This window comes from Micropterus salmoides, unplaced genomic scaffold (assembly GCF_014851395.1).
Source record: "Micropterus salmoides isolate LMB-PRFRI ecotype aquatic unplaced genomic scaffold, ASM1485139v1 Ms_hic_scaffold_7, whole genome shotgun sequence".
Taxonomy (NCBI): domain Eukaryota; kingdom Metazoa; phylum Chordata; class Actinopteri; order Centrarchiformes; family Centrarchidae; genus Micropterus; species Micropterus salmoides.
In genome coordinates, this window is record NW_024044459.1 from 18433268 (window position 1) to 18446127 (window position 12860).

Genomic DNA, 12860 nt, shown 5'->3' on the forward strand with positions numbered 1-12860 from the left:
TCAGGAATCTAAGGTCACTTTTTCTTATTTTTACCTGTTTTCCTTCCCTGTTAGTCTTTGAGTTCTTAATAACTACAAGATATATTAACAGATTAATCGGTCTGTGTTCTTATTCAGGAGTTAATTGTTTTCCTGTGTTCTTCAAGACCTCTCTGGTACTTTTCGTGTCTCTTGCATTGCCTCTTTATTCCATGTCCTGTTTTCACCCCACACCCTATAATACTTTGTGTGTATCAGCTGCAAAGTAGGATTTCACAGTCCATGATTCCTGTTTGCACACACTGTGGCTGTAAAACAGTGGCTTTCAGTTCTGAATTTTATGCTGGAATTTCCACAGTTCAACATATTTTTTTAAAACAGCCCTTTGAGTGTTCTAAAAAATTATTTTTTCTCTGTGCCCTCAGAAATGGCATTTTTTTGTGTCCATGTCCCATGCACTGGATTAAAAGAAAGTGCCCTTGGTGCTTCTGCACAGAATCTTTTTGAAGGCCTTTCTGAAGTCTTTGTTGAAGATGGTGTATATGACTGGGTTGAGTGAGGAGTTACAGTAACCGATCCAGAAGAAAAATGTAAAGAGTGGATCTGGGATGGCACATGTCTCCGGGCACACTGCCTGTAGAGAGTAGGAGAAGAAGAACGGGAACCAGCACACCACAAAGACGCCGATGACCACTGCCAGAACAAAGGTGAAACGTTTCTCTCGGTTTACCATTGCTTTGCGCCTTGCTGCTCCAGGGTTGCTCTCTGTTTTAGACTTTCTCCCTGGCACCAGCCGAGCGCCCTTTGAAGTGGCGATCATGTCCCGATAGCGCTTGACTGAGGCCGGGGAGTGGATCCCCCCTCCTGCAGGTGACCCTGGCATGCTGGTGCTGCCTCGGCCTCCTCCATGGCTGTGCTCCATGTCGCTCTCTGTGCTTGAGCTGTCGCCATTGTTATTGTCAGCTTTTTTCCCTCCCTGAAACTTGCCTTTCTTCCCCTTCTTTTTAGTCTTGGCAGGGGAAGACTGAGGCACAGAGGAGGTGGTTGAGGGGCCGTGGGGAGAGTTATCAAGGGAGGTAGTGACAGGGGTAATAGCTGGAGAAGGGCATGGAGGTTGCAGGAGATTATTGGAGGTGGGATTCTGGGAGGTTTGAGACTCTCCTAGGGAAGGAGAAGGGGTGATGGCAAGGGTGGGGGGTCTGGCACTGGAGGTTTTGTTCGATGAAGGTGGTGTGCTTTCTTCATCATCCTTCCCGTTGGCTTGTGCATGTCTAGAAGGCTGACTCGGTGTTGCACAGCCGACCCCATCTTTCCTGGGCTCTCCTGGTGGGCAACGTGTTCTCTGTTTGGCAATTTGGTAAATTCTTATGTAGACTAGGATCATGATGAGACACGGAGCAAAGAAGGAGCCGATGGTGGAGTAAAGGATGTACCAGCGCTCATCATTTAGCTGGCATTGAGGTCCTCTCTCAGTCCCCAGGTCCCCTGCCTCGCTTTTGTTCAGTGAGAGCAGGGGAGGGAAGGAGATGACCGCAGAGATGAGCCACACCACCACAATAGCGGCTTTGATGCGTTTGGGAGTCCGCTGACGCCCGTAAGTAACCCTGGAAATTGACAGGTAGCGGTCAAGAGAGATGGCGCATAGGTGCACAATGGAGGAGGTGCAGAACAGCACATCCAGTGCCAAGTAGATCTCACACCAAGTAGCCTTGAAGTACCAGTAGCCAAGCAGCTCATTGGCCAGAGAGAAGGGGATGATGAGTGTGGCCACTAAAATGTCTGCAGCAGCCAGTGATACTAAGAACAGATTCTGTGGACCTCGGAGGGACCGGCTGGTCAGGACAGCGATGATGACCATGATGTTCCCCACGATGGTGAAGACAACCATCAAGGTTATGGCAGTGGCGAAGGCTGCTGTGGCTTCAGGGGAGTAAGGGGCGAGCTGCAGGATGCTCTGGTTGCAGGGGATGGAGGCTCCAGAGCTGCTCACACTGCTGTTCCAGCTGTTCAGCTCCATGGAGCAGCCGCTGTCCAGAACTGAGGCCATGCTGGGATTAGCTTTCCAGTAGTCTTTATAGATTAAAAATATGTTTGGTCACTGAATGTAATTTATATATTGGATGTATTTCATTGTAAATGGTTTTAATAAGATGATCATACAATGTTTGTGCACAATAAAATACTGTTCAGTTTAAATAATATATGTGATTATAATAAATAACAATTTATATAATATTTACCTCAGTTGCTCTCTTTTTGTCTCTGTGTTGTTTCCAAATGTTAGCTCCCTTGCATTCTCCACGGCAGATCTTTCAAGTCCATTTTAAGCACAAAAAACAGTCCTGGGCAATGCGTCAAGACACGGATCAGTGCTTTTCAATTAAAAAGACATGCCACTTTCTTACACAAAAAACAAAAGTATTTTTTGTGACACTGTCTGCTGCGCATCAACCTTGGCAGAGTTACAATAAAGCCGGAACAGCCACAACTTCTTTAGAGCACCAAGTTCGATCCTTTTTTCCTCATTTGATTAATTACTGTCTTGGAGATGGGAAGATTCCATGTATAATAATCTAATTTAGGGTCGTCAACAGCGAGGCGACGCTGAGAGCAGATTAAAGTAAATAATCTCGACACTTGTGCGCTCTCCGTGCGTCCTCGTTTGGAGACGCGCGTATAACTGACAGTCTCATCTGAATAGCCAACACAGGATGATGTAGATGTAGTGTAATAAAGTGAATATTTACAGTGATTTACTAACGAAAGGGTCCTGGTGTATCCCCGCGCAGGATAGCCTGACTGATGACAGCGTTCCCGGTCAATCGAACAAGAGAAAACGCAAAGTTCACCTCAAGCTCTCCAGCCCAGAAGCCAGATATGCAGTAAAAACGCGCTGTTTCTTCGGCTTCTGTGCGTCTCAGGACTTGTTTCTTGGTTCTACTGTCTCCTCAGAAGTTCACCGGGATGCCGTGATTCAGCCGCTCCGCTGGCGCACATCACAGGCTTCCTCACAGAGGCGCAGCTGCATCTTCACTTGTGAGCAGGACATTACGACGCAATCTAATGAGTGAGGTGCCTCCCATCTCCTTCTTGCGCTTCTTTCTACACCCAGTGATGTCATTGTGGCGCTGTGGGCGTAATGGGATCCTTACTTTCATCTTAATTTATCCCCATATTCCCTCTCCCTCCCTCTTTCTCTCTATCTTTCACATTAAATCCTCCACCCCAAGAGGCTCAGCCAACGTAGTTATATTAGAAAGGGCTTGTTGGGTGGCACTGCTCCGGCCAATTTATGCTGAGGTGTCCTGCTGAGAGCAGTGGAGAGCAGAGCTGATGCTATCTGCTTTACACAAAACATTAATTTCATTCCAGGGGTTCGTGCACTCAGTCATCATCATTATTATTATTCTCTGCAACACTGCACACATGGCTGATCAGTGCTTTGTTCTGTACACCAGTTTTCATCTGACCACTCCAATCATTTAGGGAGGGCCAATACACGTTTTAACTGTCATTTATCCAAGGGTACTGACACTCATGTTTCCTAACCTAACCTGGTTACAAGCATGTGGTTTTTGGTGAGGTTGTGTAAGACCAATGTTTAAGGTTGTACAGGCAGGTTGTACATTTGTGGGCTTTTGAGCAATTTTTGCCTTTATTTAAACTGGTAATAACAACCATCACATAAACACTGCAGCAAACGTGAATTATCTCCTTATGAAATATAATCCAACAAAATTCTAAAGCCTCCTCCAGCTCAGCTACCTCTCCCTCAAAACTGGTAAATGCACTGTGTTGCCTTCCACCTCGGCTGATTGTGTAAGGTGCAGGGCAGGGGTATAATGCACTTGTCTTCTGTGCTCATGCATGTACATCATCACTTGATTTCCATTTGGATCCCTCCGCATTATGTGACACTTCCTCCCCTAAGAAACACAGACATCCACGGCAGCCCTCATGATTTGTTGCCTTTCTGAAATCAAGTGGCCGATTATGGAGTCAAACCTACGTCATGCTGGCTTTTTTACTGAGCCATAAATTAAAGCAGAGTTTATCCTCTGGTATTTGAAAGTATGTAGGTGGCCTCTGTGATATAAACTCACACACACACACACACACACACACACACACACACACACACACATTTACCAGCCTACACATGCATGCACACAGCCTTATGAATGGTGTGTGGGTAGGAGGTCCTGTTTACTTGTTTTTGTAGTGCGCCCCCCACACATTGCTCCTTTAATGAGAGAGAAGCCCAGCCATGGAATTACAATTGGAAGCCCTGCTCTCTGATTGTGTGACCTACAGCAGCATCCAATAATGGTTGTACATTTTTTTGCTCCACACTACACATTCTAAATATAAAGGAAAAGAGAATAAAGCTTTTAGCAGGAGAGAGCACTTCATTCAAGTGTCTGTGTTTCCGTGGGTGAACCATGCTTTGTAACACGCTGAAAATGCTTTCTGGGGGAGAGGGGTGTGCCATTGATGCCAAGGTTACAAAGACTGAGCTGCACACAGTTCCCAATGCACAGTACATCGCTTCTGAAGTGCTTGTTGTATAACAGCATGTGGTATAGCCTACAAACGTGTACACATAATACACAAGCCTGGGGGAATTTTTGCTGTCATGGATCATGCACAGTGAATCGGTAATTCACCCAGACCCGGATATGTTTGCACCCGGCCTTGGAAAGGGAACCCACTCTCTGAGAAAGATGTTATGTGCTGTGGAAGTCTCTTTTTGTTTAAAACAATTCCTGGAGTCTCTTGATGCAGTCAGATTGAACAAACCTAAGAAGTTTAGAGAAATTGTCTTTGTTTCCCAAATGAGTGCCAGAGAACTGCAGGTCAGCATAAAGCAGTGTTGTGGTGGGAGTCAATTTAGACAATTTAGACCTTTTTTGAGTGATTGGCTTGCCTCCTGTTTTTTGTGTGCGTTTGTACTCACATATTACTCTGCCTTTGTGAGGACCAGTTTCATTTTCAGAAATTGACAGTGAGGACAGATATGGAAAAGTGTGGAGAGTTTGGCCAGCAAATGAATAAGGCGTGATTTTATGGTACTAGTTGAGGTTAGGCATGTTGTTGTGATGTGTGTGGTTAGAGCTGGAGACAAAGGCAGCAGATCCCAACCCTTTTGGTTTGTGACTTTTCAAAAAGAAGTAATATCTACTTTTCTCAGGTTGATCATCTGAATGGTTTTAGGCCTAAAAGCACTTCATTACTGTTTTACAATAAAAAACAATGATTGGGTGAAAAAAAAGCATTTTAATCTTATTTCCCATCGGTTCATATTCTTGCTTCGACTTCTACTGGACTTGTGTCCCTGTGTGTGTAATCTGCAAACAATTACAGCAAGCTCTCCCAGGTGGTCATACAGTAATTTTCCTGAATGTATTTGTAATAATGACAACTGGTGCTTATGTGTGTGCATGCAGGCCTGTTTGTATATGAATTCATGTCACCATAATTCTCCAGCTAACAATATCACACATATTGCTCCTTTTATCTATTAGCAGTTGTTGTTCTTGTAGATTCCTTGTTTGTGTGACACCGTCTTCAGTGAATAGTAAATACAGTAAATTTACCACATGTAACAGAAGTATGATCCCAGTACAAATCCCAACGCTCTCGTTCATATATTACAAGCACATGCAAACACACATGCATGCCATTGGGAGGTATTGCCACAGCCGGATGTAATATAATTGATCCTGACAGTAGTTTAATCTAGACATGGAGTGTGAGTAATGGTTTGAGCCTGGAGCCTGACTGACTGAGAAGGAACTGAATACAGCAAACGAGATGAGACATTCAGATGAACGGTAGGTGGTCTCCTTCTAGAGATAAATAAATGACCAAGTGAAATTGGACCAAGTGTCATTAAATGTGTTAATGGACAAAGTGTGTGTGTGTCTGTGTAAGAGAGAGAGAGAGAGAAAGAGAGAGACGTATACATGTGGCATCTTGGTATTACAAAGGCTACCATATTTATTAAACAGTCGGCTGGCACCACCTGCTGGATACTTTTGAATCATCTTTAATTTCTGGTCATTTCAAAATTGCCACTAGAGAGCACAGTCTCACTACAAACTAATACCATACATAACTAAAAAGTAGGTATTATCAGCAAAATTATACTACTTTACTAAAATAGTAGGCTACTTTAAAAATTTGATTAGTAAAAGTACTTGTATTGCAGAATAATATATGTGGTTGTATATGACATTATTGCATTGTTAATTCTGATGCGTGAATGCACAAGCAGCATTTCACTTTAATTATAACATATTTATATACATATCATATCCTGTCCTAGGGTTTGAGCCCTCTCCAAAGAAAGTAATTATTTATTTCAACCCATTGGAGAAATTTAGAGGAGAAACGTCTCTTTGGTGGAATTACTTACAATGTGAGGACATTTTTTTTTTGTAAAGGGGTCAAAAGCCAAAAAGGTTGGAAACCACATAATTATTAACTATACATTGTATTTTATAGGGCTTATCACACACACACACACACACACACACACACACACACACACACACACACACACACAAAAGGCCTGTTTCTCTCAAATTGTCCACAAATCTGTCACTTCTCCTTTGCCAAGATAATCCATCCACCTCACAGGTGTGCCTGCTGGCCACAATAAAAGGCCACACGAAAATGTGCAGTTCCATCACATAGCACAATGCCACAGAAGTCGCAAATTTTGAGGGAGTGTGCAATTGGCATGCTGACTGCAGGAAAGCCCACCAGATCTATCTATATATATATATATATAATGTATATACATAGTTTGTTTTGTTTTTGCCTTTAAGGGACAGGACAGTGGATAGCGGTAGGAAATGGGAGAGAGATATATATATATATATATAAATAAATGTAAAATTTATTGCTACATAAACTTGTTGAGAATGATGTGACAACTCCTGTGTGTCTACTCTGCTTGTCTTGTTTGGTCTCTTGCCTCCTCCCCTTTCAGGAGGAAATAAGGCCAGAGTTTCACCCAGGCTGCTGAGTTGACAAGCCTTTAAAAACTGACCTGCTCAGTCCCTCTCTCTCGCCTAGCTCCCGCACGATCACCTTTGTTTGTGTGGGTTGCTTTGTTTTCACATCCTTCACTCATTCATGCACACACCCACATTACTGATCTCACTGATAAAAATATGGTTTTATTTATGTAAACAGTTTACTTTATTAAATGGTTTACACTTCATGTGTGTTCCTCCACTTCCTTGCTCTGAACTGTGTGCAAGTTCATGACAATAGCTCGCAAAATATGGTGCTTTCGTTTTCTCCGGACGATTTTATATGTATAAGTCTCTCTATGAGCTGTAGGTGAAACTCACTCACTCACAGCATCACGATGAGCGAGGTGCGCTTCAATACGCTGTTTGCAGGGTGTGATTCTGATGACGCGTGACATTTAGAATGAGACAGGAAGTGAAAGGCAGAATGGACGAGGCATTGTTTACCCAGACAACCTGTGTTAGTGAAATCTGGAATCGCCCAATTCATTCTTAAATTATGACAAAAAAAATTTTTTGAGGTCACAATGACCTTTGAGTCAAACGTGTCACCTGTTCAGTGTCACAATCTACCCCTTCTGTTGTTGAGGTATGGTGTTGAATCATGGCCAAAAAGTGTTTTTACCAGGACATTTAAATGTCATAGTGAAGCTGACCTTTGACCTTTTCGGTAAAAAATGTCATCACTCCATAGATGTATCCCATTAGACATCTGTGTGACTTTTTGTCATAATTACCACATCAGTTCTTGAGTTATGGCCAAAAATGTGTTTGTCAAGGTGATTTTGGGGTCACAGTGGCCTTGAGCTTTGTCCTTTGACAATCAAATTCTAATTTGTTCGTTTGTTTGCGATATCACGCTCACAAGAATGGGACAGATGGACGTACAGCGTGGCAGCATAAAAGGTGCCCTTTGAACCCTATTTGCAGCAGAAACCTTAGAGTAAATAGATGAATACTCCACACAATACATATACATTGAATCTCTAGCTTCTCTTAACCTTTATTTAACTGAGTATCGGGATCTTAACATATACATAATGTACTTTATATGTAATATACTGTATAATACTGTATATGTTGATGAAAATATCCATTACAATTTATTAGATTTTCTTTATATAAATGTCTAAATGAACACAAATCCGAACAAATGGTATTTTTCTGGGTTTCAGTTGAACTAAAGTCTCAGTCTTAATCAAAACCTGAAAATTCCAAGGAACATTTCTCTGCCCTCTGTCTGGAAAACTGTTGCTAATGGAAGTAAGAAGTCAAGCGTAACAGTTGTGCTTGCATACACGTTGCGCAATGGATACTTGCAAATGAGAGGAAGTGGATTATTTTAGCCGTCACAAGAGTGTGGGTGAATGAATTAGCCTCAGGGGATGAGGTAGTAGTGGCAGCTTGACCTCGACGCACTAAAAGTGATCATCTTTTGTCATTTCTACCTACTCGGTAAAGTTTAGTTTGCTTACAAATACCATCGACGTTATTTACAACAATTCAATGTTTACTCAGACCTTCACCCATGATAAAATAAGGGATATAAACAGTGTCTGATATTCTCATGATGTACTATTCATCTGACAAACAGTTGTTGACATGTTTGAACGTAGATCTGCGTGGATGTAATAATAGTTCAACTGGAATCTGGCAAAATGAGGTCAAACAAGAGCCCTAAAGCTACATGCAGTATGCAACCGGTATGCTTGGTAAGTCTATGTGAATAGTTCTTTAGTTACCATAAGATCAAAATGTCACAAATACATCTCGACCAGTAATATGGACTTTCCAAACTTCCTGACTGCAAATACCCTTTATGACTTTCTGCCCTCTTGCAAATGTCCTCTCATTGTTAAACAAAAATCCTTGTGACAAAGTTGTTGCTCGCAACTTGAGTAGGTGGATGTGAAATGTGCGTCAGTGGTTGTTGAGGTCAAACGGACTACACACTGTAAAACCCATACTCTTTGGATAATCCTGCAAAAGACTCAGCAATGCACGGCTTTAGTACCTTCTGATTTAGCAAGAGCGAATCGAGCGCTGTGTGTGAAATTCTGCATTTGTAATGTGCTCTGCGGAAAGACTGCAAAACATTCAGGGCTAACTGAAATGAGATTACCGTTTGTGTCAGGAGAGCCAGTGCTGGACTGTAAAATCACTATATCTTTTAGGATTTAATAAAATGAAATGTTTGTCATGGTATGTATTACAAAAAAGGACATACATGATACAGTAAAGTAAATAATACAGACTCAGTGTTCTTCAGCATATTTTTAATTTAGTGGAAAAAACTGCAGGAATCAGCCAAACCTTGAAGGTATAAAGTGCAATAACGGACAGTAACACTGTCATAACACATGTGGAAATAATAAATAAAAATTCTATTTACATAATAAATCACAACTTCTTCCAGTTTGTGAAATGTCTCAGGATACAGAAATATTCGAATAAACTGCTGTTAGTGCATTTTTATAAATTAGACAACAAAACTTGAGATTCATCCAGTATTGCCTTGATTAGTTAACACAGTGTTGTTTTCATAAAAGACATGTCTCGTCACAGTGGTCCTAACTGTGAAGGAATGGCTTTCAGTAGGTAAAGAAGACAGCCCTTGCTGCCAAAGATCAGGCACATAAGTTAAACAATATGACACACAAAGCCAGACAAGCAGGCCTGTTTTGCCTTAAGTTTAAAATATCAGGGAAATGACCTCATAGCTGCTCCAATTTGCTGGTTCAGAATCACAACAGTTCATACTGTAATGCGGTTATAACAGCGTAGTCTATATTGCCAGCTGCTGTTTGTTGTATCAGGGGTCAGTTTTTTCCTGAAAACAGGAGTCCAGATCCATCAGCCCTGTGACGCCACCAGCACAAGTAGCTTTTCTCTGAATGTACAAACTATATACTTAAATGTACTAGTTTCAATAGTATAAACAATTTCTAGTCCAGCACATTGCCTACAAAAGGCAGTTGAATTCCTCTTAATGTGTCAGGGTCTTCATCCCTGACAGAGAACGTCCGTCTCAAACTGCAGCAGCTGTCCCATGAAGGCCAGGTTGGGAGAGATGACCTGACGCCGCTGCTTCACAAAGTCAAAGGCCTCATCCAGCCTGACGCGCTGCGTGTGCATGAGGTAGGCCAGACAGATGGTGGCGGAGCGGGAGATACCTGCCTGGCAATGCACCAACACCCGACCACCACTCTGCTTCACTGAGTCTGTGGGCGAAACGGAAAAGACGAGACAGAAAGAGGAAGAGAGATTAGCATACTGGGCTCCATTTTGCATCAGTTTCTTTGACATCAATGAGATTGTTTAACAAGCTTTTTGACAAAAGGAGCAGTCTACCCACTTATGAAAATGCTGTTCTAACTGACCAAGCTAATGGAAAATTAAACCATAGTTAGTTCTTATAAATCCAACTCTGTCTTCTCCTGAACTTTTGCAAACACAAACTAAATGTAAATGTTAATAGAAGGTTTCTTCTGCAGCTACTGCAGCATAATCCAGTTGTTTTGTAATCAGGTGATTACACTGTTGGTCCATAAATCAAGGCTACAAAATGGATTATAGTGTAGAAGCTGCTTAAGAGAAATCCTTTGGATATTTTATGTTCAACTTAGTGTGTTTACCAACTTTGTTCGAGTTTGGACTGACATTACAGTGAGCAAATAATGACTGAACTGTCGTCTTGAGGTTGGACTGCACACAGGCTGGGAGATATGGATGTTTATAGCAGCAACTCACTGATGAAGGCGATCGCGGTGGGAAAACAGGCTCTGATGTCAGCAGCTAGGTTGTCCTCCACATTGAGCCTCAAGTACTGAAACTCCCCCTCATAGAAGTTAGGGCATGAGGAGGAAACATTGAGCACAGCTGTGATGCCCGCTGCTGTGAGGGTCTCTCTGCGAGAGGAGTGGATGGCACTGCCCAAAAACAGGAAGGGCAGCAGCTCCACTGGACCATCCTGCAATTTACAAAATCCATGTTTAAAACCAAGAATAATCACTACGCAGTTTGCTGCTTTTTTATGCTACATATTTCCCCATCACTTAAAAGAGCTTTTTGATCTAAACTCATGTATTACATTGTTTATTGTCTATTAGCTCTAATAAAAAGGTGAATTTTATCTTACCCGATCATATGCTGGTGTCCTCCGACCTGTCACTGTTGGCTCTGGTTCCACTGTAGAGAGGTGATTGCTGGCAGAGCTGTAACAGAGCTCTGGATAGGCCTCTGAAAATCCCTCAAATCCACCTAAATGAGGTCAGATAGTGTTAACTAAGCCCCAAGCTTTCACCAAAGTCCTCCTTAAAAATGTGTTGTGTGAAACAATAATAATGATGTGGTAAGCATGAAAAGGAAGCCTGTATAGACATTTTTAAAATTACAAGTTCAACGGTTTGTTTATCCTTAAAGTGTGATTATGGAGATTTTCTTTACACTTAAAAGTTACTTTTGTATTTAAAATAGGCCTATATCAGTGCACAGATATTAGTTAACACATTAGCATGTTTAACTCTTGCAAAGTCCATTCAAAAGAAGCCTAAAATAAAATAGTTTGGTGCGTAAAAACACATTTATTTAAGTCTTTTTACCTTGTAGGAAGCAGATCTGCGTCTGAACTTCGTTTTGCAGTGCGGTGAGCAGCATTTGGGCCACACTCTCCGCCTTCAGAGCGGCCACGGAGCGGCTGCTCTCATCCACCACCACCAGCGGGGAGAACTCCCCGCGGCGCAGGCGGCCCAGGAGAGCCTTGTCCGGGATGAGCCACTCCAGAGCCACCACCGAGCTCTTGGATCTACGACGCAGCATTGAGTTCCAGTTGACGTTTCGGGACTCGCAAATGTGCGCAAAAGAAAAATCGAGGAAAGGTCTGCAGTCCAGCACCACACATCCAGCAGAGATGTACTGGTCCCGGGGGGTCCTGAGTATGTGAACCAGCTCATGGCCAGTTATTTCCAAAGTCTCACTGCCTGAAGTCATTGCCGAAAATGTGTGTTTAAAATAATTTAAAAGTAATAAAAATGTGTTCCTCTCAACTAAAAATATCACAGAACAAAAAATAAATCCGGTCTTTGTTTTTTTTTCTGTAAGAAGTTTGAGCACAAAGGTTGATAGAGTAGCCTACTTTTGGAGATGATGTTAAAATCTACTGTAAACGTCTCTGGAGTGAACTTGTTAACTTCTTCTTCGGGTCTGTTAAAATCGGCTTTCGATTGAGCATTTCACTTGTTCATTGATAGCAGCTGTGAGAGGGGAGGGGTCCCCGCGACCCCTCCTTCTTTTCCACAGAAGGAACCGCGTCAGAAGCGGGACGCCCATATATGGCCAGCCCGACACTCCTCATATGGACACTGACGTCAAACCTCACTTTCCTACCGCGCACGTGTACGTTGGGGGTTATCCCTTGTTTTTGTGATGCATGACGTTATGCTGACACCCAAGCTTTCATACTCCGCACTGAAACGGCAGCCTTCAGAGGAAAAGGGGAAGGCGGTGTGTTTGTTATTTGGGTTAGGCTATATTAAACCTGAGCTTCTCTAGCCCACTGCATGACTGCCTCTGTTTTCTTTCCCCATGCAGAGAACAGATTTCCATGTTTTACCTTGGGGAAAAGTAAAATGTTGCACTGATAAAATGCCAATTGATACTTGATATTGTTTTGTTTGTGCTCTGCTGAGTAATCTAGAGCATTTGTATCATTATTCTCTATGACATTAGCTTATTACACGGCAATAAAATAAAATCTCTGCCTCACAGAAAACAGGTGCACATAGCACTTCTTATATCAAATAGCCTAAACAGATTCAGCAATTGTTTCTGCTTATTTTA

General features: G+C 42.3%; 2 protein-coding genes across 2 annotated transcripts; both read right to left on the reverse strand.

The window, feature by feature from the left end:
* Positions 1-231: 231 nt before the first annotated feature.
* adra2b (adrenoceptor alpha 2B) lies at positions 232-3047 on the reverse strand. Its single transcript, XM_038704334.1, has 2 exons — positions 2220-3047; positions 232-2049 (listed from the first exon to the last, which is right to left on the reverse strand). Exon 2 carries the CDS (start codon positions 2024-2026, stop codon positions 443-445), a length of 1584 nt encoding a protein of 527 aa, XP_038560262.1. The 5' UTR covers positions 2027-2049; positions 2220-3047; the 3' UTR covers positions 232-442.
* A 6234-nt stretch (positions 3048-9281) lies between these two features.
* Positions 9282-12234, reverse strand: dusp2 (dual specificity phosphatase 2). The gene is made up of 4 exons (XM_038702481.1): positions 11624-12234; positions 11161-11282; positions 10773-10992; positions 9282-10243 (listed from the first exon to the last, which is right to left on the reverse strand). Exons 1-4 carry the CDS (start codon positions 12009-12011, stop codon positions 10026-10028), a joined length of 948 nt encoding a protein of 315 aa, XP_038558409.1. The 5' UTR covers positions 12012-12234; the 3' UTR covers positions 9282-10025.
* Positions 12235-12860: the final 626 nt, after the last annotated feature.

Bases quoted from the DNA above. Each gene is read 5' to 3' on its own strand.
- adra2b (XM_038704334.1), bottom strand. From the start codon at position 2,026: ATGGCCTCAGTTCTGGACAGCGGCTGCTCCATGGAGCTGAACAGCTGG.
- dusp2 (XM_038702481.1), bottom strand. From the start codon at position 12,011: ATGACTTCAGGCAGTGAGACTTTGGAAATAACTGGCCATGAGCTGGTT. The intron at 11,283-11,623 runs GTAAAAAGACTT...GACCTCATTTAG, and splicing joins GCAGATCTGCTTCCTACAAG to GTGGATTTGAGGGATTTTCA. The intron at 10,244-10,772 runs GTGAGTTGCTGC...TTTCGCCCACAG, and splicing joins CACCGCGATCGCCTTCATCA to ACTCAGTGAAGCAGAGTGGT.